Consider the following 22,242-nt stretch of genomic DNA (forward strand, 5'->3'; position numbering starts at 1 on the left):
TTGAATGTTATCTTTGAGGGTTGGAAGAAAGGTGAAGCGGTGTCTAGGATGACTGATATGAGATGGATTAAAGAAACCATTTTGTCAGCATAAATGCTTAAAGGTCAGACAGTGCCAGAAACCCTCAAGAAGCACTCAACTAGAGGTCAGGTGGCCTCATGGACAGAGAGCTTCTTTATACCCTTAAAGTATATTGTAAGGCAGCAGTTGGGTTGTTCTTGCATTCCTTTATGAAGCATTGTCGAGAGTTGATCAGGCTAGGTAGGATGCATCTTTTGTTTCCGGGGGGGGAGGGGGGTTATATGTTAGGCCGATCAGAACCCACCCTTAATGGTTACTTCTTGGTACTTCCCAAGCATCTAAGGAATGCCAAGGAAGGTGAAATTAGATCTTACCTTCTAATGTACTTTTTTTTTTTTTTAAAGTCCTTGCCATCCAGAACCTGCCCTGGTTTTAAGATATTTTGAGATGCTATCTGTGAGAATACAAGCATCTTCAAGAAGTGCTATGTTTTCTTTTGGTGACTTGAAAGAGAAATATACTTTGTTTTAAATCTTTTGCTGCTGCTGTCCCACAAAAGAGGATAAATGTGAGCAACAAACTTTTAAGGCAAGGAAAGCTGAGCATTTGGGAGATCAGTGGTGTAGCGAAGATGAGAGGCACCCGGGACAGTGGCACCCCTTCCCTGCCCCCATACCCTCCTTCCCCGCATGCATGCGCTGCTTCCCTGCCCCCATACCTCTGTAACGTTCCTGGCGCAAGCAGCAACCCCCAAACTGCTATAGCGCCAGCGTCGGCTCTTCCTCTGACATCATTTCCTAGGTGCAGGTCCAGGAAATGACATCAGAAGACGAGCTGAACTGACGCAACAGTAGGTTGGGGTTGCTGCTCAACGCCAGGAATGTTAGAGGTACGGGGAAGGGAAGTGGCATGCACACGCAGCATTGGGGTGGGGAAGGGGCGGAGAGGAGGACAGGTGGCTGCGCCCTCACCAAGCAGTCACCCGAGGCGGATGGCCTCCCCCTTACTAAGCCACTGGGGGAGAAACCAGATGTCTAGTGCATCTTTGTTAAGGAAATACTGACTTCCTAGAGCAGTGGTCTCAAACTCAAATCCTTTGCAGGGCCACATTTTGGATTTCTAGGTACTTGGAGGGCCTTAGAAAAAATAGTTAATGTCTTATTAAAGAAATGACAATTCTGCATGAGGTAAAACTAAAGTTTATAAATCTTTCCTTTAAGCTAAGTCTTAATAATAATATTGTAATTTATAGCTAAAGAGACATATGATCAAGAAACTGTTTTATTTTACTTTTGTGATTATGATAAACATACCGAGGGCCTCAAAATAGTACCTAGTGGGCCGCATGTGGCCCCCAGGCTGTGAGTTTGAGACCACTGTCCTAGAGGCTTACAGCAGGGGTCAGCAGTTCTATCTCCATTTGCTGTTAGGCATGCATAACCCAAGTGTCTGGCCCGGTTTGGAGATAAAAAAGGAAAGTAAATTATCAGGTAAGATTTAATTTTGCCTTGCCCTCAATAGTAAATCCTAGCTGTAACTTATGGTCCTCCTGCCCTTGTTTTGTCTTGTGAATTTATTTGAAGTATTTTGTCCTGAGCCATAGATAGTACTGTTTGTCTTGTACTGACCTTATGAACTATTTATTCAGATTTATTGATGTTTGTTGGCAGGATGCAGAGAATGCCATCCAGCAAATGGGTGGCCAGTGGCTTGGGGGGAGACAAATCCGAACAAACTGGGCAACACGAAAACCTCCAGCCCCAAAGAGTACATTTGAATGTAAGTTGTGTGTGTTAAATTATTTTCATGATGTGCTTTGGATTAGGTGGGTTTTGTGTGTGTACTTAATTTGAAAAAAACAAAACAAACCAAAACCAAAAACTGTTGTGTAGCTAATGAAACTTGATCATCCAAATGCATGTAAATTCAAGGCCTTGTGAAGTTCTGCAGGATTGTGCTGGGCAGACCCAGATTTCCAAAAAAACCCCCACAACAAACCAACAACAAAAAACAGCATATAAATGAACTATTGTATTGTGTGGCCTGCTCTGTGGCTCTATTTTCATGTGTTGCACCTTTCCTTTTGTCATTTGTTTCTTTTGTTTAGTTATATTGACCTTGTTTCTCTGTTTCCTGTGCATACCAGCTTCTTGCACTCTGTATGTGTAATACATTGGAAAGAAGTTCTAGGACAGTGTTCTTCAACCTTTCGACACCTATGAACCGGCAGAAATTAAAGAATTATTTTGTGGATCGGCACCAGTCTGTGGACCAGCAGTTGAAGAACACTGGGCTAAGACTCTACCCATCTCTACCCAATCTCCGCCCTAGACCCCACCCCCATAATAGTACTAATTGTAACACCATTTTTTCCATTCATTTTTCATATTCTGTATACACACACAAACAATATAATCGTATTAACAATACATAATGGTTAAACACAAAATTAAACTACACATAGCACACTGTATGCTTCTCAATACTCATTCCTACCAGAACACAGATAACCCCATACAAATACGGGACCAAAAACTAAAAGTACTAATATATACAAACAAACCCTAAGATGCAAGACTCTGCATGCAGTACAACCCCAGAGGAAAAGAAACAAATGCATTTCTTCCTGAACAGACAACAGATGTAAATCAATCACTAAATTAAAAAATAAAATCATTAATATAAAGATCATTTAAGCTCAGTAGGAACACTATCAACCAAGATCATTCTACAAATGTTTCAAAATGATTATGTGGTAAACATAGACCACCTCTCCCTGGGTAAAGTAAATGCACTTGCTCAATATTAGGGTACTCAGCATCCACAGAGCCAACACCTATGAATTTCAAAATCATTCCTTCATTGACTTAAGGGGGAGTCGTACTTAACTATCAATGCGATTTAATTCCTGAAAACGAACAGTTAGTTTTGCAAGTATCTGCTATTCTTCATCCTTGAGAATTCATCCTTTATTTCACAGATATTTACGGAAAGAAACCCCGCATTAGATAAAGAGGAGAAAGCTACAGACCACAGCAATCAACCCCCCTCCCCCCCCAAGAGCTACACACAAAAGCTCGACAAAAACAAACTACAACCTGGTTCCTCACTGCCTATATACGTCCTTTTTCTGTACCCACCTGGTTCCTCCACAACCTACCGTTGTTGTCTCCCTCTCCATACTGTGCCTTGCCTTCTGGCCTGCCCCTGGCATTGTCTTTGGACCGGCTCCCTCTTCCTGAGTGCTGCAGTGCATAAAGCTATGGGCAGCAGCTCCTCGCGCGTCCCACACCTCATCTGGAAGCCTTCCCTTTGACATTGTGACGTCAGAGAGAAGGCTTCCGGTTCAGGCACAGGATGCGCATAGGAGCCTCTTCCCATGGCTTTGTGTACTGCAGCACTCAGGAAGAGGGAGCTGGTCCGAAGATAACGCCGTGATGATCGCACTTTGGACCGGCGACTGAAGAGCACTGAATAGGGCCCGATGCATGTGCTGGCCCTGTGGACCGGCAGGAAATTTCTGCGGACCGGCACCGGTCCATTGGCCGACGGTTGAAGAACACTGGTTTAGGACATTTATATTTCATTTCCAGGATTTTGTTTTTGCATTGAAATTTAATTTCCTATTCTTGATGTAGTATTGAGAAAACAATCATGATTGCCAACCTTGTGTGTCTTTTGTTATAACACAATTTTCTGCAAATATGTTACCACTAGAAAGTGTTCTAAAATGCAAATAAAATAACCAAGTTATGTGTTTTTGCTTAATAGCAAATGCCAAACAGCTATCTTATGATGAGGTTGTAAATCAGTCAAGCCCAAGTAACTGCACTGTATATTGTGGTGGTGTTACTTCAGGACTAACAGGTAAGCTTATTTTTAGAGTTTTGGCCATGCTATTCTAGTATTTTAACTGATTGCATCGTGAAGGGCTGCTTTTTGAACAGGAAACAATATTTGACTGAAAAGATTGGTATGAGGCTGGCTTTATGGCAGTGCTGCAGAAATACCTAGACTCTTCTAGCTGAGGCAGTCAATCTTAAGCCTGAGAAGGCTGCAAAAGTCACATTCATAGCCTTGGGGAAGGGCATAGGTGCCTGAGCACCCTCCCATATTTTCCTATATATGTCTCAATCTGGGGTAGCAAGCTCCATGCTACCAGCGGTCTCAAACTTGCGGCCCATGGACCACATGTGGCCCCCCCCCCGGCTGCTATTTTGCAGCTTGCGGTCTAGTACCTGAACTCGCAATCTGGGCAACTGCATGCTGACGTTGCATATGCCGGGACTCTTACCTTCGCATATCTGCCCGATATGCGAAGGCAGGAATCCCAGCATACGCAACGGTAGTAGGCAGTTGCAAGTCAGCTGATGCCGGCGTGATCTCGCACATTGGGCAGGAAGAGAATCTCCAGTGTCGGCATCAGCTGACTAGCAACTTCCTGCAGCCACATCGTATGCCGGGACTCCTGCCTTCACATATCCAGAGAAGCTCTGGCGTCTGCGTCAGCTGACTAGCAACTTCCTGCAGCCACATTGTATGCCGGGACTCCTGTCTTCGCTTATCTGGCGACACTGGAGCTTCTCTTCCTGCCCTGTGTGCACCAGGTACTGCTGGACAAGGGGAGGAGGGGAAGAAGGAAGGGAGAAGGGGTACTGCTGTACAATGGGGACAGGGGGGGAAGGGAGAAGGGGTACTGCTGGACAGGGGGGGAATGGGTACTGCTGGACATGGGGAAGGTAAAAGGAATGGAGACGAGGTACTGCTGGACCTAGCAGAAAGGGAGGGAAAAGAAAGGTGCTACACAATGGAGGGGAGGGTGAGATAGTGCATGGGGAGAAAGCATGTTGGGTTGGGGAGTGCGAAGGAGGGATGCCACTGAGGGAAGAGGAAAGGACAGAGAGAGAGAAAGCCTGCAGGAGGCAGAAAATGTTGAACTCATGGGGAGGACAGAAAGGAGGGAAGGAGAAATATTACACTGGGGAAGGGGGAGAGGGCAGAAAGTGAAAAGTTGGACTCATGGAAGGAGAGAGAGAGATGTTGTTTGGTTGAGGGAAGGAGGATCAGAGGAGAAGCATGCAGGAGTAAGAAATGTTGGACTGGGAGGGGGGCCAGAAAGGAGGAAGGGAAGGAAGATGGACTGTAGGGGGCAGAAAGGAGGAAAGAAAACAGAAATGTTACACTGGAGGGGAAGGAGAGAGATGTCAGACCATGGAAATAGGGAGAGAAGGAGAGAGAGATGGGAAGGTAAGACATGGAAATGTAGATTTTGAGAAGAAAGCAGAAAAAAGGGAAAAATTGAATGTTAAGTTAATGCCAAAGATGGATGCAAGGCAGAATGTGAAGACGGAGAGAAAAACAGTCAAAGGACAAGAAGGCCCTGGAAACATAGTTAAAAGCACAGAAAAATGAAGTCGGCAGACAACAAAGTTAGGGAAAATATTTTATTTTCAATATAGTGATTGAAATGTCACTTATCCCAGGACAAGCAGGCAGGTATTCTCACATATGTGTGACGTCATCCGATGGAGCCTCGATGTGGACGCCTCACAAGCAGACTTGCTTGAAGAAACTAGACGTTTCGAGTCGCCCGCACCGCGCATGCGTGAGTGCCTTCCCGCCCAGTGCACAGGGCGCGTCCCCTCAGTTCTTAGTTTTCCACAGAGCCGAGAAGTCCGTCTTTTTTGGCTCTCTCCGGTAACTTCGTCATTCGTGCCTTCTCTCACCGCGGTTTGTGTTTCTTTTTCTCATGAATCGCTGTGTTGGTCTTTTTCTTTCTTTTAAAAAATAAATTTTTACTTCCGTCCGTTCGTCCGGTACAGGCTGCTCGGCCGTGGGCTTTGACGTTGCGTCGGCTGTCTTTTTGTCTATGCCCCGGCCTGTTACCGGTTTCAAACGGTGTCGTAATTACAAGCGCACGATATCCCTTACGGACCCTCACGAACGCTGCCTCAAGTGCCTTGGGCCGAAACATCATCCTACCTCGTGTCTGCCTTGCCAAACACTTAAGCCTCGTGCTTTTAAGCGCCGTTGCATTCTGGTGGATAACCTCTTCGAAATGGAGTCTTCTACTCTCTCGGCATCGAAGGTGTCTTCGGCATCGGCCCCGGTCAACGCCTCTCCTTCTACTGCTTCCACTTCGAGCCTCATCAGACCTTCGTCTTTTGGAGCAGCTCTTGCTTCGACGTCCTCGGCTGCCATATATTCTCCTGTCTCCTCAGGTCAGATAGCTCAGCACTCGGTTCCGCCAGTGGTGATTAAAGTTTCGAAGCCTTCCAAGTCGAAACACTCACACCACTGTGCAAAAACCTCCAGTCAAGGCAGGTGGGCCGGTTTCAGACATGGTACCCTCTTTGCCGGCTACACCCCACACCTCTTTGGAGGAGCAGATTATTAAGGTCCTTACTAACATGGGACCCACACTGCTTAGTAGAGTCTGTGCGAGTGCATCGACAGGATACCTCCCATTCCACCAAGGGAGTCCAGTCTTCGAAGTTGCTTCAGAGCTCCTCCACGCCTATAGATTTTCGATCAACTACTTCCGAGGCAACCTCTGCTCGATCTTCGAGATCCAGTTCGAGACACAGTTCTCGACATCACTCGAGACCTGCTTTGAGGCATTCTTCGAGACATCATTGCTCAAAGCCTCGGTCTTCTCCAGCCTCAATGAGACCTCCAACTCTTCGTTCCAAGTCTCCAATGCTGGCCTTGGAGGATATCCCAATGTCCAGTGCCTCGTCCAAGTCTCCCGGTTCCTTCGTCCCATGGTTTCCTGTCGAGGCTTCTTCTTCTTCGACTCCAGTTGCCTCGATGTTCTCGAGTCCTTCTCGAAGCCGTGCCACTGCAGATCAGTTATCTTTTTCCTCATTTTTGAGACAGATGGCTGTAGACTTGAGCGTTCCATTCGACACTGGCTCTAAGTACTCTAAAGAATACCTCGAGACCATACATCTTCCTCAACCTCCGGCTGAGTCTCTCAAACTGCCATTACACAAGCTTCTTGATCAGACTTTTACTAGATGCATGGAGACTCCTTTTTCCATTCCAGCAGTTCCAGGAAAGTTGGATGCCAGATATAAAACAGTGCATCATAAAGGTTTTGACAATTCCCAATTGTCACATCAATCCTTGCTTGTGGAATCCTATTTAAAGAGATCCCATCCTTCCAGAGTGTATGCCACAGTTCCTCCTGGCAGGGAAGGGAAGACCATGGATAAGTTTGGACGTCGCATTTACCAAAATGCTATGATGTCTTCAAAGGTCCTCAATTACAACTTTCATTTTATTACTTATTTTGAATTTCTTTTGTCCCTTCTGCTGAAATTTTTGGGTTACTTAGATGATAGCATGCATTTTGAGTTCCAAGAAGTCATTGCTTCTTTCTCTCAGTTGCGTATCCATCTTTTGCAATCATCTTATGATGTCTTTGAGCTCTCTGCCCGAGCAGCGGCTTGTTCTGTGGCCATGTGTCATCTAGCCTGGCTTCGCACCATAGACATGGACTGTAACCTCCAGGATCGCCTGGCGAACATCCCTTGTCCATCGAGGCTGCCACCAAAAAATTGTCTGACCATGCTAAATCTTTTGCCCCTATAGTCAGACCTAAGCCTAAGCCAGCTCCTTCTCTACCTGCACGTCCTCCTGTTATCTACCAGAGGCGTTTTCCTCCAAAGCCGGCGCCTTACACTCGCCCTCCTTTGAAGAAGCAACCACCTCAGAAGCAACAGAAGCCTCAACCTTCTGCTCCACCTAAGGCTTCTCAGCCTTTTTGACTGTGTACTCCAGAGCATAACATCCATTGTTCTGTCTCTGACCCCCTTTCCACCTATAGTAGGTCGTCTCCATCTTTTTTACGACAGATGGACGGTCATAACATCCGACCTCTGGATCCTTTCCATCATCAGAGAAGGATACTCTCTCCATTTCAATCAGGTTCCACCAGAGCTTCCTCCAAGAGAGTATCCTTCCAGCCCATCCCAGACCGCCCTTCTTCTTCAGGAAGCTCAAGCTCTGCTTCGTCTCCATGCCAGTCAAAGAAAAGTTTTGAATGTTGTCCCTGGCATCCCTCTATCCCCTTCTCGAGCAGAACGATTGGTTATGCTCTCTGGATCTCAAGGAGGCCTATACTCACATCCCCATTCATCCGGCCTCCTGTCAGTATCTCAGATTTCGGGTGGGGAATCTGCATTTTCAATACAGAGTACTACCCTTCGGCCTGGCCTCGTCTCCCAGAGTGTTCACCAAGTGCCTGATTGTGGTAGCGGCAGCTCTAAGGAATTACGGTCTTCAGGTATTTCCCTACCTCGACGACTGGCTCATCAAAGATTCCACATCTCAAGTGGTTATTTTAGCGACCCAACGGACTACCTGGTTCCTACAAAGTACAGGTATTGTGGTCCTTGGACATGTGCATGTTCTTGTTGCGGTACCTGGAAGTTACAAATGAGTTTTGCCTCTCTGACCATCTTTTTGCTTTATGGGGTTCTGCTCGCAAGGATAGGCCGGCTTCCAAGGCCACCATTTTCAGATGGATCCGTATGACCATTTCTGCAGCTTATGTTGCGGCCAGGAAGAAGCCCCCCCATTGTGGTGTGGGCTTATTCTATTTATTTATAACCCGCCTATCCACATATTTAAGCGGAATACAATAAGCACATACAAATTCAAAAAACAGAACAGAAAGTAATAAAAAACGACTGTAGCTCACACAGTCACATGACCTAGAACCAAAAAAGCGCTCAAAATAGTTTTCACACCCTTTCTAAACTGCCAGAGTATGTTCGATTGGCGCAACGTCAAAAGTAAGGCATTCTAAAGCGCCAGGCCCTGCATAGAAAACATAAGCCAGTAAAAATAAGGAATACGAGTACAGAATGTCAGGTGCAACTCTGGGAAAAAGTGAACAAGAAAGGGATCTGGGTGTACTGATAGATAGGACCCTGAAGCCGTCGGCACAATGCGCGGCAGCGGCAAATAAGGCAAATAGAATGTTGGGCATGATAAAGAAAGGAATCTCGAGTAGATCGGAGAAAGTTATAATGCCGCTTTATAGGGCAATGGTCAGACCCCACTTGGAATACTGCGTCCAACATTGGTCTCCCTACTTAAAGAAGGATATAAAACTGCTGGAGAGGGTGCAGAGACGAGCAACTAAACTAGTGAAGGGTATGGAGAAACTGGAATATGAGGATCGACTTAAAACACTGGGATTGTTCTCCCTTGAGAAAAGGAGACTGCGTGGGGATATGATCGAAACCTTCAAAATACTGAAAGGAATCGACAAAATAGAGCAGAAAAAACTATTTACATTGTCCAATTTGACACGGACAAGAGGACATGAAATGAAGCTAAGGGGGGGCAAGTTCAGGACTAATATCAGGAAGTTCTGCTTCACACAGAGAGTGGTTGACATCTGGAATACTCTCCCAGGGGAGATTATTGCGGAATCGACAGTCCTAGGCTTCAAAAGCAAACTAGATGCATATCTCCTTGAGAGAGGCATATAAAGATATGGTTGGCTATAAAATAAGCCAGGTGTATACCTAGCAGGGCCTCCGCGTGTGCGGATCGCCGGACTTGATGGACCGAAGGTCTGATCCGGAGATGGCGCTTCTTATGTTCTTATGATAGCTAGTGAAGGAATTTTTAATTTCAAACTGTCTGAGGACCATATCTCATAGGAAGGACAATGCCACTGCAAAAGAGAGCGGACACTTAAAGGGCAGTTATGCTGAAGCACTTTAAACAACATGCAAATTCGACCCATGTACAGACAGGTAGCCAGTGAAGCTCTTGAAGTATCAGAGTAATAGGATCGAATTTCGAAGCATGTTCCGGAGTAGACTCAATTTGAAAAACACGCCAGATATTACTGCCTTGATTTAGTCCTTAAAAGACAGAGTAGAGTCAAACACTGCCTTCGCACTGGGATGACCTCACCTGCAAGGGAAATCTCAGATGGACATGATGCCAGATTCTTCCCGCAACCGATATATAACACTTCGTTTTTAGCGATATTTAAGTTCAATTGATTTTGAAGCATCCATTCCTGAATAACACCAAAACAAGCATTCAGGTGTGAAAGATTCATCCTGTGATTTTTCAATAGGAATAAGGAATTGAATGTCATCAGCATAAAGGTGAAACCTAACTTACACAGCACCTTACTGGATGGAAGCAGGTAAATGTTAAACAGAACCACTGACAAGGCAGATCCCTGTGGAACTCCGCACACCAGAATCATCGGCAATGCCTTTGGAAGAGATTTGCATACGTTTGCCAAGTTTTGATCGATGTGTTGGCCAAGTAGGATTCTGCTTTTGGTGCCTCTGTTTTGGCAGTAGGCTCATTGGTCCCACACTGATTCTCTGGGACTGCTCTGATATGTTTCACTAGTTCCGGAATACAGTGGGGTTGTACAAGAACGAAACAAGGAGAAAAGGGAGGTCCCAACCTAAACTGCAGTAAAAAAGCAACCGAGAGCAAACAAAACTGCAGATCTGTACAAGACGTAGGCAAAATTTATTGTGACAAAATAATTATATGCAAACCCTTTTACCAATCAAGGGACCCGACATGGTCCGTGTTTCGGACAAACCTTCCATGGTAAAAAATGATAACAAAAAAAGTCACAAAAAATTGTAGAGTAGCAGCAAAGTGTTAGCGACGTCAAGATTCACCAACCGCAATGAACCGTTCACTAGTTCTGGAATAAAGTGGGGTTGTACAAGAACGAAAAATTAGATTCTTACCTTTGTTAATTTTCTTTCTTGTAAATCCACACTTTAGGTTCAAACAATTTTTATTGATGCAAACACAGCAAATACAACACCAGCGCACCCCAAAGGTGCACAGTACAAATAATAATGCATCATGTACAAATAATAGAACAAGCATATACAATAAAAGAGTAACATCAACCAAACTCCCTCCCCTTCCTTCTCTACATAGGGCAAGTGAGATTAATGAGGGTGGAAAGGTATTCCAAAGCCCTGTACTCTTATGAACCCCCAAAATGTCACACCACCCCTTCCCCCCACCTGAGCCACTTATCCTATCTTTGACTAATTGCCAGAACCTTCAATACACCCCATTTCCCCTCCTCAAACCCCCCTCTCCTCCCTCCCCCAATGATACTCTCCACCCTGCCCCACCAGTACTCACCATTACTCTCCTAACCCAACTAACTTAACAAATTAGAACACCCATCTTAAAACCGCACTGCGACCCTTAGGATGTAAGACTTGCAGATAAGGCTCCCTTATATTCAAAACCAACATCTTTCGTTTCCTAGACTCTCCGGCATCTCGCGACTCCCAAATAACCAACTGATGCAATTGGTTCTGCCAGTGCCAATATGCCAGAGGGTCCGGAACTGTCCAGCACTGAAGAATACATTTCCTGGCCAGTAAACTCATCTTCCTACACAAAGCTCGATGCTCCCTAGGTAAATGGCCAAAAGCATCTGGCAAATCCAAGACAAAGTGGTCCGGGGTACTGCGTAAGACTCTCCCAATTAACCCTGACATATAAGAGATTGTACGCCTCCAGAAGTGCTGAATAATGGGGCAGAACCAAAAGGCATGTCCCAAAGTATGACCCCTGTCCCACATTTATGACATAGTGGTGTAGAAAGACCTCCACTATAAAACATCTGTGTACGAGTGTAATAAGCACGTAATGTCACCCTATAATATGTTTCCCGCAACCAAGCACACGGGGTCACCCCAGGCGTCACCCTCAAAGTACAGGCTACATCCCAATGTTCCAGATTAATCTGCAATTCCTTTTCCCATTTACCCGTGATGCTCTGGTAGTCCCTGGTAGATTGTAAATCTTGCAAACTAGCATAAATGCTAGAGACCGTAAGAGACGTCCCCTCCTCTCGAGCAAACAACTTCCGCAGCCTGGTCCCCAAGTGCAAACTCAATTGTGCTCTGTTGAGGGATCTCACATAGTGTTTTACTTGATGACATGCAAACTATACTCCCCAGGTCTCCCCCACCTTAGCTAGTAAATCTGCACATGTCAACAACTCCCCATCATCCCCCAAAATATGTTCTAAACTTGTAGCTCCTTTTGCTCTCCAGGACAGATATTCTCTTGATATTCAAGACCAAGTTCGACAAGTTCCTGCTGAACCGGAATGTACGCAGGTAGGGCTAGTCTCAGGGTGCTGGTCTTGACCAGAGGGTCGCTGAGTGAGCGGACTGCTGGGCACTGGTCTGACCCAGCAGTGGCAATTCTTATGCTCTTATGAGGTTGTACCATGGAGTGATACAGGGGCATTATAACATTCTTAGTCTTGTTAACCATCCCTTTTTCAATAATTCCTAGCATCCTATTTGCTTTTTTGGCCACCACCGCACAATGGGTAGAAGATTCATCATATTGTCTACGATGACATCCAGATCCTTTCCTTGGGCACTAATCCCCAAGGTGGACCCTAGCATGCACTGTGATTCAGGTTATTTTTCCCAATGTGCATCACTTTACATCTGTCCATATTAAATTTCATCTGTCATTTGGACGCCCAGTCTTCCAATTTCCTAAGGTCCGCCTGCAATTTTTCACAATCTGCAATTTATTTTAACAACTTTGAACAGTTTAGTGTCATCTGCAAATTTCATCACCTCACTCGTCGTTCCAATTTCCAGATCTTGTATAAATAAGTTAAATAGCACCGGTCCCAGTACAGACCCCTGTGTACAGATCCACTGTTTATTCTCCTCCATTGAGAAAAATGATCACTTAACCCTACCCTCTGTTTTCTATCTGATAACCAATTCCTAATGAACTTTGCCACCTATCCCATGACACTTTAATTTTCTCAGGAGCCTCTCGTGAGGAACTTTATCAAAAGCTTTCTGAAAATCTAGATACACTATATCAACCGGGCTCACCTTTGTCCACATGTCTTTGTCCTCTACAGATGTTCCTGGCTACTTTACAACTAACTGGTTCTAGAGGGGACAGTGCTGAGGTGAGAGACAAAGACAGTGCTTAAGTCTCTGGAATATGAGACTTCCTACAAGTTCTGGCGGGTAGATGGAATTAACCCACTAGCCCCAGAATAAAGTATGGATTTACAAGAAAGAAGATTCGCAAAAACCTAATCTTTCATTCTAGTATTTTGTAACTACAAGTCTTCCCTGTGTGTGCATCACCTCTTATGCTCTTCATTTAAAGACAGCCTGACCAATTGTGTTTATAACCCACCATGCTTCTCTCTTTTATACGAACTTGGTAATTCTGCTGAGTTCAGCGACCCCCATCATTTTGAAAAGTTGGCTCCTAATTGTGGGGGGAGGGGTGGTGGTGGAGAATATAACCAAAACACTCATGCTAGTAGCTTTATGCCCAGGGTTGCATACTTCTAAAAGGAGTTCTGGTACATGGCCTTTGTAGTAACAGTAAGTTGTGGGGTATATATAAAAATAAGGATAATTGCAAGTGAAGCTCTCTGGTGCCAGATCCTAGGCCTGGTTCTTAAGATAAGATTTCAAAAGGAGCAGGTAAAAACTGCTGGGTCAAAAGAATGGATCAATAAAATCTGTATGGTAGCATAAGACTTCTGATATCTAATCTAATCTGAGATTTGAGTTGCACTATACCTAAAAAGGTTCAGTGCGATTTACAGTGTAATTTTAAAAAGATACATTTTAGTACAGTTAAAGGAACTATAGAAGGTACATTGCAAAATCTAATGAGAGGGACATAGTACAACTTAGGTGAGCTAGTACTGTTTGTTTGAAAAGTGGTATGAGATAGAGATTGGCTTATAGTGCAATTTAGAAAAAATACAATTTCACACAGTACAAGGATGCTATAGAAGATACATTACAGAGCATTTTTAAAAATTCTTTATTCATTTTTTCATCTTACAGAGCATTTTAAGAAGTAGTATAATATAGCGGCAAGTGAGCTAATATTATTTGAAGAAGCATGCTAATATTGTTTGAAGAGGGATGCTATGATGTAGAGTGTGTCTGTTATAGTCCAGTGTCAGGTGGCTGATTGTGTATATGGTGCTATAGAGGTAGAAAGAAGGGTGATATTTTGGTATGCATGTTAATTTTCTTGGGTATGTATGGTGTTGAAGAGAGATGTCTTTAGTGTCTCCCAGAATGTGAAGTAGTTCAGTTCAGATATAATGTTTGTAGGGAGGTTATTCCATATCTTTGTGCCAATATATGTAAAGGTACGTTCTTTAGCACTCTCCAGACCAGTAGAGGTTAACTTCACGAATGGGTATATATCTAATCATGACCAGCAGGTGGAGACTGAAAACAAAACTTTGGGACAGTATATACTATCCTCCCTTCTCTATTTCCCTCAGTCTTCTTTCAGTCTCCAGCAGGTGTTGAGTGATCTGTACCCATCTCTCTTGGTAGGGCTGTTGGAATTTGTTTAGGGGTTTATTGTCCCTGTTTTTGGCCGGACGGAGCTTGGTCGGGCCCTGTTTGGGGGTCCGTCCGACCTCGGGGGTGTCAAACCCGGCGGGTCACGAGCGGGGTCCCTCCCCCCACTTCCTCCACCTCCCCACATTTTTTTAGAGGAGCCTCAGCAGTAAGCCTTGCCCCCTAAGTCAAGCAAGGCATATTGCTTCGAGAGCCTGTGGAGTCTGTTCTGTAAAAAAAAAAAAAAAAAAAAATCCTGAGGTAGTGCTGGTCTGAAGGGTTGTTTCCCTTTAAGAAAACTGTATTTTACTGTATTTTTTCATGTAACCAGCACTTTTTTATAGCTAGGTCGCGTCTGGAGCAATTGTGCCCTTCTCCGGGGGAGTAGGCCACAATTTTAGTCCAGCCGCGAGGCACTCGCGGCCGGCCTGAACTCGGCGGTTTGGGTCGGTGAGGTGGTGGAGCTCCGTCGGCAGCGGCTGCAGGCGCCCAGAGCTCCCCGCCGATGGTGCCTCGCGAGTCGGCTTGGAGCAGTGGGGAAGCCCGGTCTTCCACAACCGCCCACGGAGGGATTCCCCGAAGGATTCCCTCTCAGCTGATTTTTTGACAGCTGATGCCGACTTGCCTGTCTTAGCGGCTGAGACTGTTCAGTCTTCTCAGCCGCTACAGGCCATGGAGGGAGCATTTTTGGCGGGAACTTCGCCATTTTCTTTGTCTGGCCCCTCCATTTTGTCTGCAACCTCAGGTGACCTTCCCCCTGTATGGCGAACACAGGGGCAGGTTTCAGCATGGACCCCTGCTGGGGCAGGGAGTCCCTGGGGACCCCCAGGGGTTTTTTGCCCCCAATTTATTTTCTTTCTTTGTGCGGACTTTTGGGGGTCCCACGTGCGCCTGGGGGGTTTCGGGGGGGGTTTCCCTCCGCGCCCCCTATGGCTTTGCCTCCCTCTTTTCGTTTGGCGTCCCCTCTTCCTCCTCCCTCATCCAAGCGCCCGCGGGGGGGCTTGGATTGCGAATTGGTGGGCGGAGGAGCGTGTTGGCCTGGTTGAGGACCTGGCTACTTTGGCGGGCTTCCAGGATCCTCTAGAGGGGACGCCTGTTGGCAGCGGGGCGGCGGGTTTCCCGTCTTCCAGAGCAGATGCGTCCGTGGTGCGCTTTTTTATTCAGAGGGATGAGCTTTTAGACCTGTTTAGCAGGTCTCCTTGGTGCTGCATTTTTGCAGTGGCGCCGCCGGAGACCCCGCGTATGGGGGCCCCTCTGCTTCAGGGGGTCTGTCCTGGTTCCCGCTCTTTTCCTGTGCGTCAGGATTTGCGGGATTTTGTGTTGGCGCAGTGGCCTATGGGCGCAGTTTCGTTTGGTGTGCGCCTTGGCTCTTGGGTATCCCGTCCCGGAGGGAGGTAGGGCTACCTTAATTTCGCCAATGGGGAACGCGGTGGTCTCGGCACTTCCTAAGCGGCATACCGTGCCTGTTATGGACGGTTCTGCTCTTAGGGTCTCGGAGGCGCGTGCGTTAGAGACTCTTCTTAAGTATGATTTTGATGTCTCTGCCTTTGGGGTCCAGGCGGCTGTTTGTGGGGAGCTAGTCGCTCGCGCCGTGTTTCGGTGGGCTGAGCGTGTCCTGGATCGGGAGTCTGATGACTGGTCTCTAGTGGATCAGGCGGTAGCGAAGATTGCGATGGCTGCCTCGTTCCTCTCAGATGCTCTTTATGACTTGGTGCGGATTTCGGCTAAGTCTATGGCATGGCCGCGCGGCGTATTTTGTGGCTGCGCGCTTGGGCGGCGGATTCTGCGTCCAAAGCTAAGTTTACTAAAGTTCCCTTTAGGGGGTCTTTTTGTTTGGAGAGGAATTAGATGAGTTGATTCAGACTCTGACGGACTCGAAGGTGCCCCGTCTGCCTGAGGACCGTGCCCGCCCTGCGTCTAGGTGTGGGGCTGCCCGGGGGCGTTTGCGGGAATTTCGCAAGTATCGCCCGGGGCGTGGGGCTGCTTCTTTCCCGGCTCAGGGTTTTTCCCGGGGTCGGTTCTTCCAGCGCATGCAGCCCTTTCGGGGGGCCCGTCGGGGGGCAGGGAATCCCTCCGCCGGTTCCCCCGCTTCCCGTCCTGCGCAATGACTCCTTGCCGGCGCCCCCTTTGGTTCCGGTGGGGGCCCGGCTGCGCAAATTTTTCCCCAAATGGGCCGAGATCGCGTCCGATCAGTGGGTCCTTGAGGTGGTGCGGGACGGTTACGCTCTGGAGTTTACCCGCTCTCTGCCGGACCTTTTCCTCGCTTCTCCATGTCAGACTCCATGGAAGACGCAGGCTTTTCGTCAGACCCTTCAGCGTTTGCTAGATCTCGAGGCAGTGGTGCCGGTGTCCCCTACGGAGTGGGGCACCGGCAGGTACTCCATTTACTTTGTGGTGGCCATAAAGGAGGGGACCTTTCGGCCCATCCTGGATTTGAAAGGGGTCAACAGAGCTCTCAAGATTCCGTCTTTCCGCATGGAAACGCTGCGGTCGGTCATTCTGGCGGTTCAGCCGGGGGAGTTTCTTACGTCTCTCGATCTGACGGAGGCCTACTTGCAGGTTCCAATTCGGGCCTCTCATCAGCACTTCCTTCGCTTTGCGATCTTGGGGCGGCACTTTCAGTTCTGTGCGCTTCCCTTTGGTCTGGCCACGGCTCCTCGGACGTTCACCACGGTAATGGTGGTCGTCGCGGCAGCCTTGCGGTCGGTGGGCATCCTGGTTCACCCCTACCTGGACGACTGGTTGATTCGGGCAAAGTCGTTGCAGGAGAGCTCCCGGGTTACGGCTCGGGTGGTGGAGTTTCTCCGGTCGCTGGGCTGGGTGGTCAACCTTTCCAAGAGTCGGTTGGTCCCGGCTCAGCGTCTGGAGTGCCTTGGGGTTATGTTCGACATCTCCTTGGGGAAGGTCTTCCTTCCAGAGGCCCGGGTGAGCAAATTGCAATCTCAGATTCGCCTGCTTTTGGCGTCCCGGGGTCCTCGGGCGCGAGATTTCCTCCAAGTCCTGGGGTCAATGGCGGCGTCCCTGGACGTGGTGAGGTGGGCGCGGGCCCACATGCGTCCTCTTCAGTATGCTCTGCTCCGGAGGTGGTCTCCCCGGAGGCAAGATTTGGATGTTCCGGTTCCCCTGCGAGGCTTGGCGCGCTGCAGTCTGCGCTGGTGGATCCGGACCCCTCACCTGGTTCAGGGGGTGGGTCTGGATCTCCCGCAGTGGACGGTGCTCCTTACGGATGCGAGTCTCCTCGGTTGGGGGGCTCAGTTTATGGGCCACTCAGCTCGGGGCACCTGGTCCGCGGAGGAGGCCTCCTGGTCGATCAACGAGTTGGAGACCAGAGCGGTCAGGCTGGCGCTGTTAGATTTCCACTCCCTTTTGCTGGGCAAGTCGGTCAGAGTCCTGTCGGACAATGCCACGGCGGTGGCTTATGTCAATCGTCAGGGGGGCACCAAGAGCACTCCTGTGGCGCAGGAGGCGGCTCGGCTCATGGTTTGGGCGGAGTCCCATCTTCTGGACCTCTCGGCTTCTCATATAGCCGGGGTAGAAAATGTTCAGGCAGACTTCCTCAGTCGTCACTTCCTGGATCCAGGAGAGTGGTTTCTCGGCGCCGGAGCGTTTCGGTTGATAGTGCAAGATTGGGGGCAGCCCCTGATGGACCTGATGGCCACGAGTGGCAACGCCAAAGTGCCCCGCTTCTTCAGTCGTCGCAGGGAAGGGCTGGCCGAGGGTCTGGATGCTCTGGTCCAGCCGTGGCCAACGGAGGGGCTGTTGTCTGTGTTCCCTCCTTGGCCGCTGGTGGGCAGAGTGCTTCTTCGCATTGTTCACCATCCGGGTTTGGTGGTGCTGGTGGCTCCGGATTGGCCTCGACGTCCGTGGTATGCGGATCTGGTGAGGCACCTGGTGGCGGTTCCTCTTCCTCTGCCTCTCTCGGACGACCTTCTGATGCAGGGTCCCATTCCCTTGTTCGACCCGTCTCTCTTCTGTCTTACGGCGTGGCTCTTGAAAGGGGTCGCCTTAGCAAGAAGGGATATTCAGACAAGGTGATCGCTACACTGTTGGGGTCCCGGAGGCTTTCTACCTCTCGGGCTTATGTGCGGGTTTGGCGTCTCTTTGAGGAATGGTGTCGGGCGCGGGGAGTGACCTCTTTTCGCGCTTCTCTGCCTAACATTCTAGAGTTCTTGCAGGATGGCCTGGATAGAGGCCTGGCTTGGTCTTCTCTCCGGGTTCATCTTGCGGCCCTGTCGACCTTTCGAGGGTTGGTGTCAGGTCAGCGTTTATCGGCTCTTCCTGATGTGATTCGGTTTCTGCGGGCGGCCAAGTTGCTTAGGCCTCCCCTACGGCCCTCGGTTCCCTCTTGGGATCTTAATCTGGTTCTCTCTGTTTTGGTGCGCCCGCCTTTCGAGCCCTTGGACGACTGTTCTTTGAAGGACCTTACTTTGAAGGCGGTCTTTTTGGTGGCCATTACTTCTGCTAGGCGTATTTCTGAGCTGCAGGCTTTCTCTTGTAGGGCTCCCTTCTTGGAGTTGTCTAGGGAGCGGGTCGTCTTGCGGCCTGTTCCTTCCTTTCTGCCGAAGGTTGTTTCTCCTTTTCATGTCAATCAATCGGTGGTTCTCCCGGTCTTGGGTGGTCGGGAGGGCTCTTCTGAGCAACGGCAGCTGCGCAAGTTGGATGTCGGTCGGGTCCTTCGCTCTGATGTGCAGCGGACCCAGGAATTCCGGAAGTCCGATCATCTCTTTGTCCTCCTGGCTGGTCCTCGTCGGGGAGCTGGCGCTTCTAAGGCTACTATTGCGCGCTGGATCAAGGAGACGATTGCTTCCGCTTATCTTCTGAAACAGCAGCCTGTTCCGGAGTTTCTCAAGGCTCATTCCACTCGGGGTCAGGCGGCTTCTTGGGCTGAGTCGTCGCTCGTGCCTCCGGTGGATATTTGTAAGGCTGCGGTTTGGTCCTCCTTGTATTCTTTTGTTAGACATTATCGGGTAGATGTTCAGGCGCGTCGGGACGCGGTGTTCGGTGAGCGTGTTCTGGTATCGGCCCTTCGGGGGTCCCGCCCGTGAGAGGGACTGCTTTGGTACGTCCCATTCGTAAAGTTAACCTCTACTGGTCTGGAGAGTGCTAAAGAAGGAGAAATTAGGTTCTTACCTGCTAATTTACTTTCTTTTAGCTTCTCCAGACCAGTAGAGGTCCCCACCCTGTCTGTTGTTGTTGTTGTTGTTGGGGCTGTTTTCGCGGGCAGTTTTTGTTTTTTGCTGCGGGTTCTAGTATTTTTCTAGGGCCGGGGAGAATTAAAGAACAGCGGCTGTGGCTCGGCTGGCTTAGCTGGCGAGCTGTGGGGACATTTTCCTTCGGGTATTTCTCCTCTGCATTTTCCAACAGCATTTGGGTATGTTATTTGTTACTCCTGTTCGGAGTATTGTTTTCTTCCTGTTTTCCAGTTCTTGGTTCTGCTTGGCTATTCGGCAGACTGAGGGAAATAGAGAAGGGAGGATAGTATATACTGTCCCAAAGTTTTGTTTTCAGTCTCCACCTGCTGGTCATGATTAGATATATACCCATTCGTGAAGTTAACCTCTACTGGTCTGGAGAAGCTAAAAGAAAGTAAATTAGCAGGTAAGAACCTAATTTCTCCTTTGTATCCAAGGCCTTTTGTTGTGGGATAGTTCAACTGAAACTTATTGAGATTTCTGTTCAAGGTGGGCCATGAGAGTTTGAATAAGTCTGAATGGCATGGCAGAATTTCAGTGTAGGATGTGGAAGATTATACATGAGATCTTGAAGTTTATTCAAGTAGTGATGAGTAGCCAATGCAGCTGTTTGAGATGGGTAGTATTTTTTTCAGCTTGAAGATGAACAGGCTTCTTGGGCTGTTGGTTTATTAGCCAGCAGTTGTGTAGACACAGTAAGAATCACAAGTAAGAGGAAGACAAAGGAATGAAAATAATAGATCACTTATCCTTTTCCCCTTTTATAGAACAACTCATGCGCCAAACTTTCTCACTTTTTGGACAAATTATGGAGATCAGAGTCTTCCCAGATAAAGGATATTCTTTTGTACGGTAAGTTAACATTGTTGTTTGAGAGACTGAGTTTTCAAAGCTCTCTTGTTTTGAGGATTTTTGCATACTTATGTGGCCATCTATTTCACAGAGTGAGCTTTCTGACTAAAGGTCTCTCTTATCATCTTTTCCAATAGAAGGACAGCTTTGATGAATTGGTATTTTCTTGTTTCTAATCACTAATCTATTTTGATTCATGTTTGGACAGGTTTAATTCCCATGAAAGTGCTGCACATGCAATTGTGTCTGTCAACGGTACTACCATAGAAGGGCATGTTGTAAAGTGTTATTGGGGTAAAGAAACACCAGATATGCTAAATCCTGTGCAGCAGGTAAGATGCATGAAATATTGGGGCATGGGTTTTTTATATACACTTGACATGCAAAGAGTTGTATATCATAACGAAGCTTATAATCTGAAACAAACCCTTCACCTTTTAGTTACATCTTGCTGTGTTGTATTGTTACTAAGGAAAAGGCTAGGTTATGCTCTGCCTATATAATTGCACTAACAAGTGATACTGCAGCATACCACCTCTGAGAGCAAAGGCATTGAACCACATACCATGCCTTCCCTATAAGATATGTGTTTCTTGACTTTAAAGGTACACATTCTATTGGAATATTTTGTACATAGGTATTGGAACATGTTGGGCCGTTGAAACCTTGGTCTTATCAATGTTATACCCCACACAGCATTAGCAGTTAGAGATTCTTTCTTTCTTTATATATATTCTAGCTGATGCCCCGGCGTTGCACGGGTATTTAATTATAGCAATAACACTGTAAATGGATTCAAATAAAGATACTTTATAGTGGTGAATGAAATTATTTTTTTACAGCTTTATAAAAAGTACAATATTCAAATTATAATGTGAAATATTTGACAAAATGAATACAATACAACTAACACAAAACTTGATTATAAATAACATTTTTAGTTTCACCTCCAGGAGCAAGAACATATAAATTCTTGGGTGAAGAGACCCCCAGAACATATCACCCCAGGTAGTGAGGGATCTGCATACCAAGTTTCGTTCAAATCGGTCAAGGCGTTTTTGATTTACTGTGAGAATGGCAGCTTTTTACTTTTTTTCCATTGACATGAATGGGAGAAATCTGATGTTCTGTTTGTAGCTCCGCCCACGTGTGCAGGTGGGCCGCGAGACCCCCAGAACATATCACCCCAGGTAGTTGGAATTACTGTGAGAATGGCAGCTTTTTACATTTTTTCCATTGACATGAATGGGTGAAATCTGATTTTCTGTTTGTAGCTCCGCCCATGTGTGCAGGTGGGCCGCGAGACCCCCAGAACATATCACCCCAGGTAGTGAGGGATCTGCATACCAAGGTTCGTTCAAATCGGTCAAGCCGTTTTTGAATTACTGTGAGAATGGCAGCTTTTTACATTTTTTCCATTGACATGAATGGGTGAAATCTGATGTTCTGTTTGTAGCTCCGCCCACGTGTGCAGGTGGGCCGCGAGACCCCCAGAACATATCACCCCAGGTAGTGAGGGATCTTCATACCAAGTTTCATTCAAATCGGTCAAACCGTTTTTGCGTGATCGCGGCACATACACACACACATACATACACACATACATACCTCCGATTTTATATATATATAGATTTTTTTGGGGGGCGCAGGGGAAGACGGGGAGACTGGTTTGGTGGTCCTTTCAATGAAAAAAATGTTCCATTGTCACTGCACAGTTAAAAGCTCCTTGTTACTTAACCCTCAATTGCCCCAGGTACAAAAGTTTAGATTGTGTGCTC

At 47.3% G+C, this 22,242-nt stretch overlaps 1 protein-coding gene across 7 annotated transcripts in view; it reads left to right on the forward strand.

The window, feature by feature from the left end:
- Nucleotides 1–22,242, forward strand: part of TIA1 (TIA1 cytotoxic granule associated RNA binding protein) — an 87,241-nt gene that overhangs the window by 58,745 nt on the left and 6,254 nt on the right. For all 7 annotated transcript variants that reach the window (XM_033948855.1, XM_033948856.1, XM_033948853.1 and 4 more), the window contains 4 exons: nucleotides 1,692–1,800; nucleotides 3,793–3,888; nucleotides 20,380–20,464; nucleotides 20,673–20,796. In XM_033948855.1, the coding sequence (XP_033804746.1) occupies nucleotides 1,692–1,800; nucleotides 3,793–3,888; nucleotides 20,380–20,464; nucleotides 20,673–20,796 (414 nt within the window). The remainder of the gene's footprint in view (nucleotides 1–1,691; nucleotides 1,801–3,792; nucleotides 3,889–20,379; nucleotides 20,465–20,672; nucleotides 20,797–22,242) is intronic.

Source organism: Geotrypetes seraphini, chromosome 6 (assembly GCF_902459505.1).
Source record: "Geotrypetes seraphini chromosome 6, aGeoSer1.1, whole genome shotgun sequence".
NCBI lineage: Eukaryota > Metazoa > Chordata > Amphibia > Gymnophiona > Dermophiidae > Geotrypetes > Geotrypetes seraphini.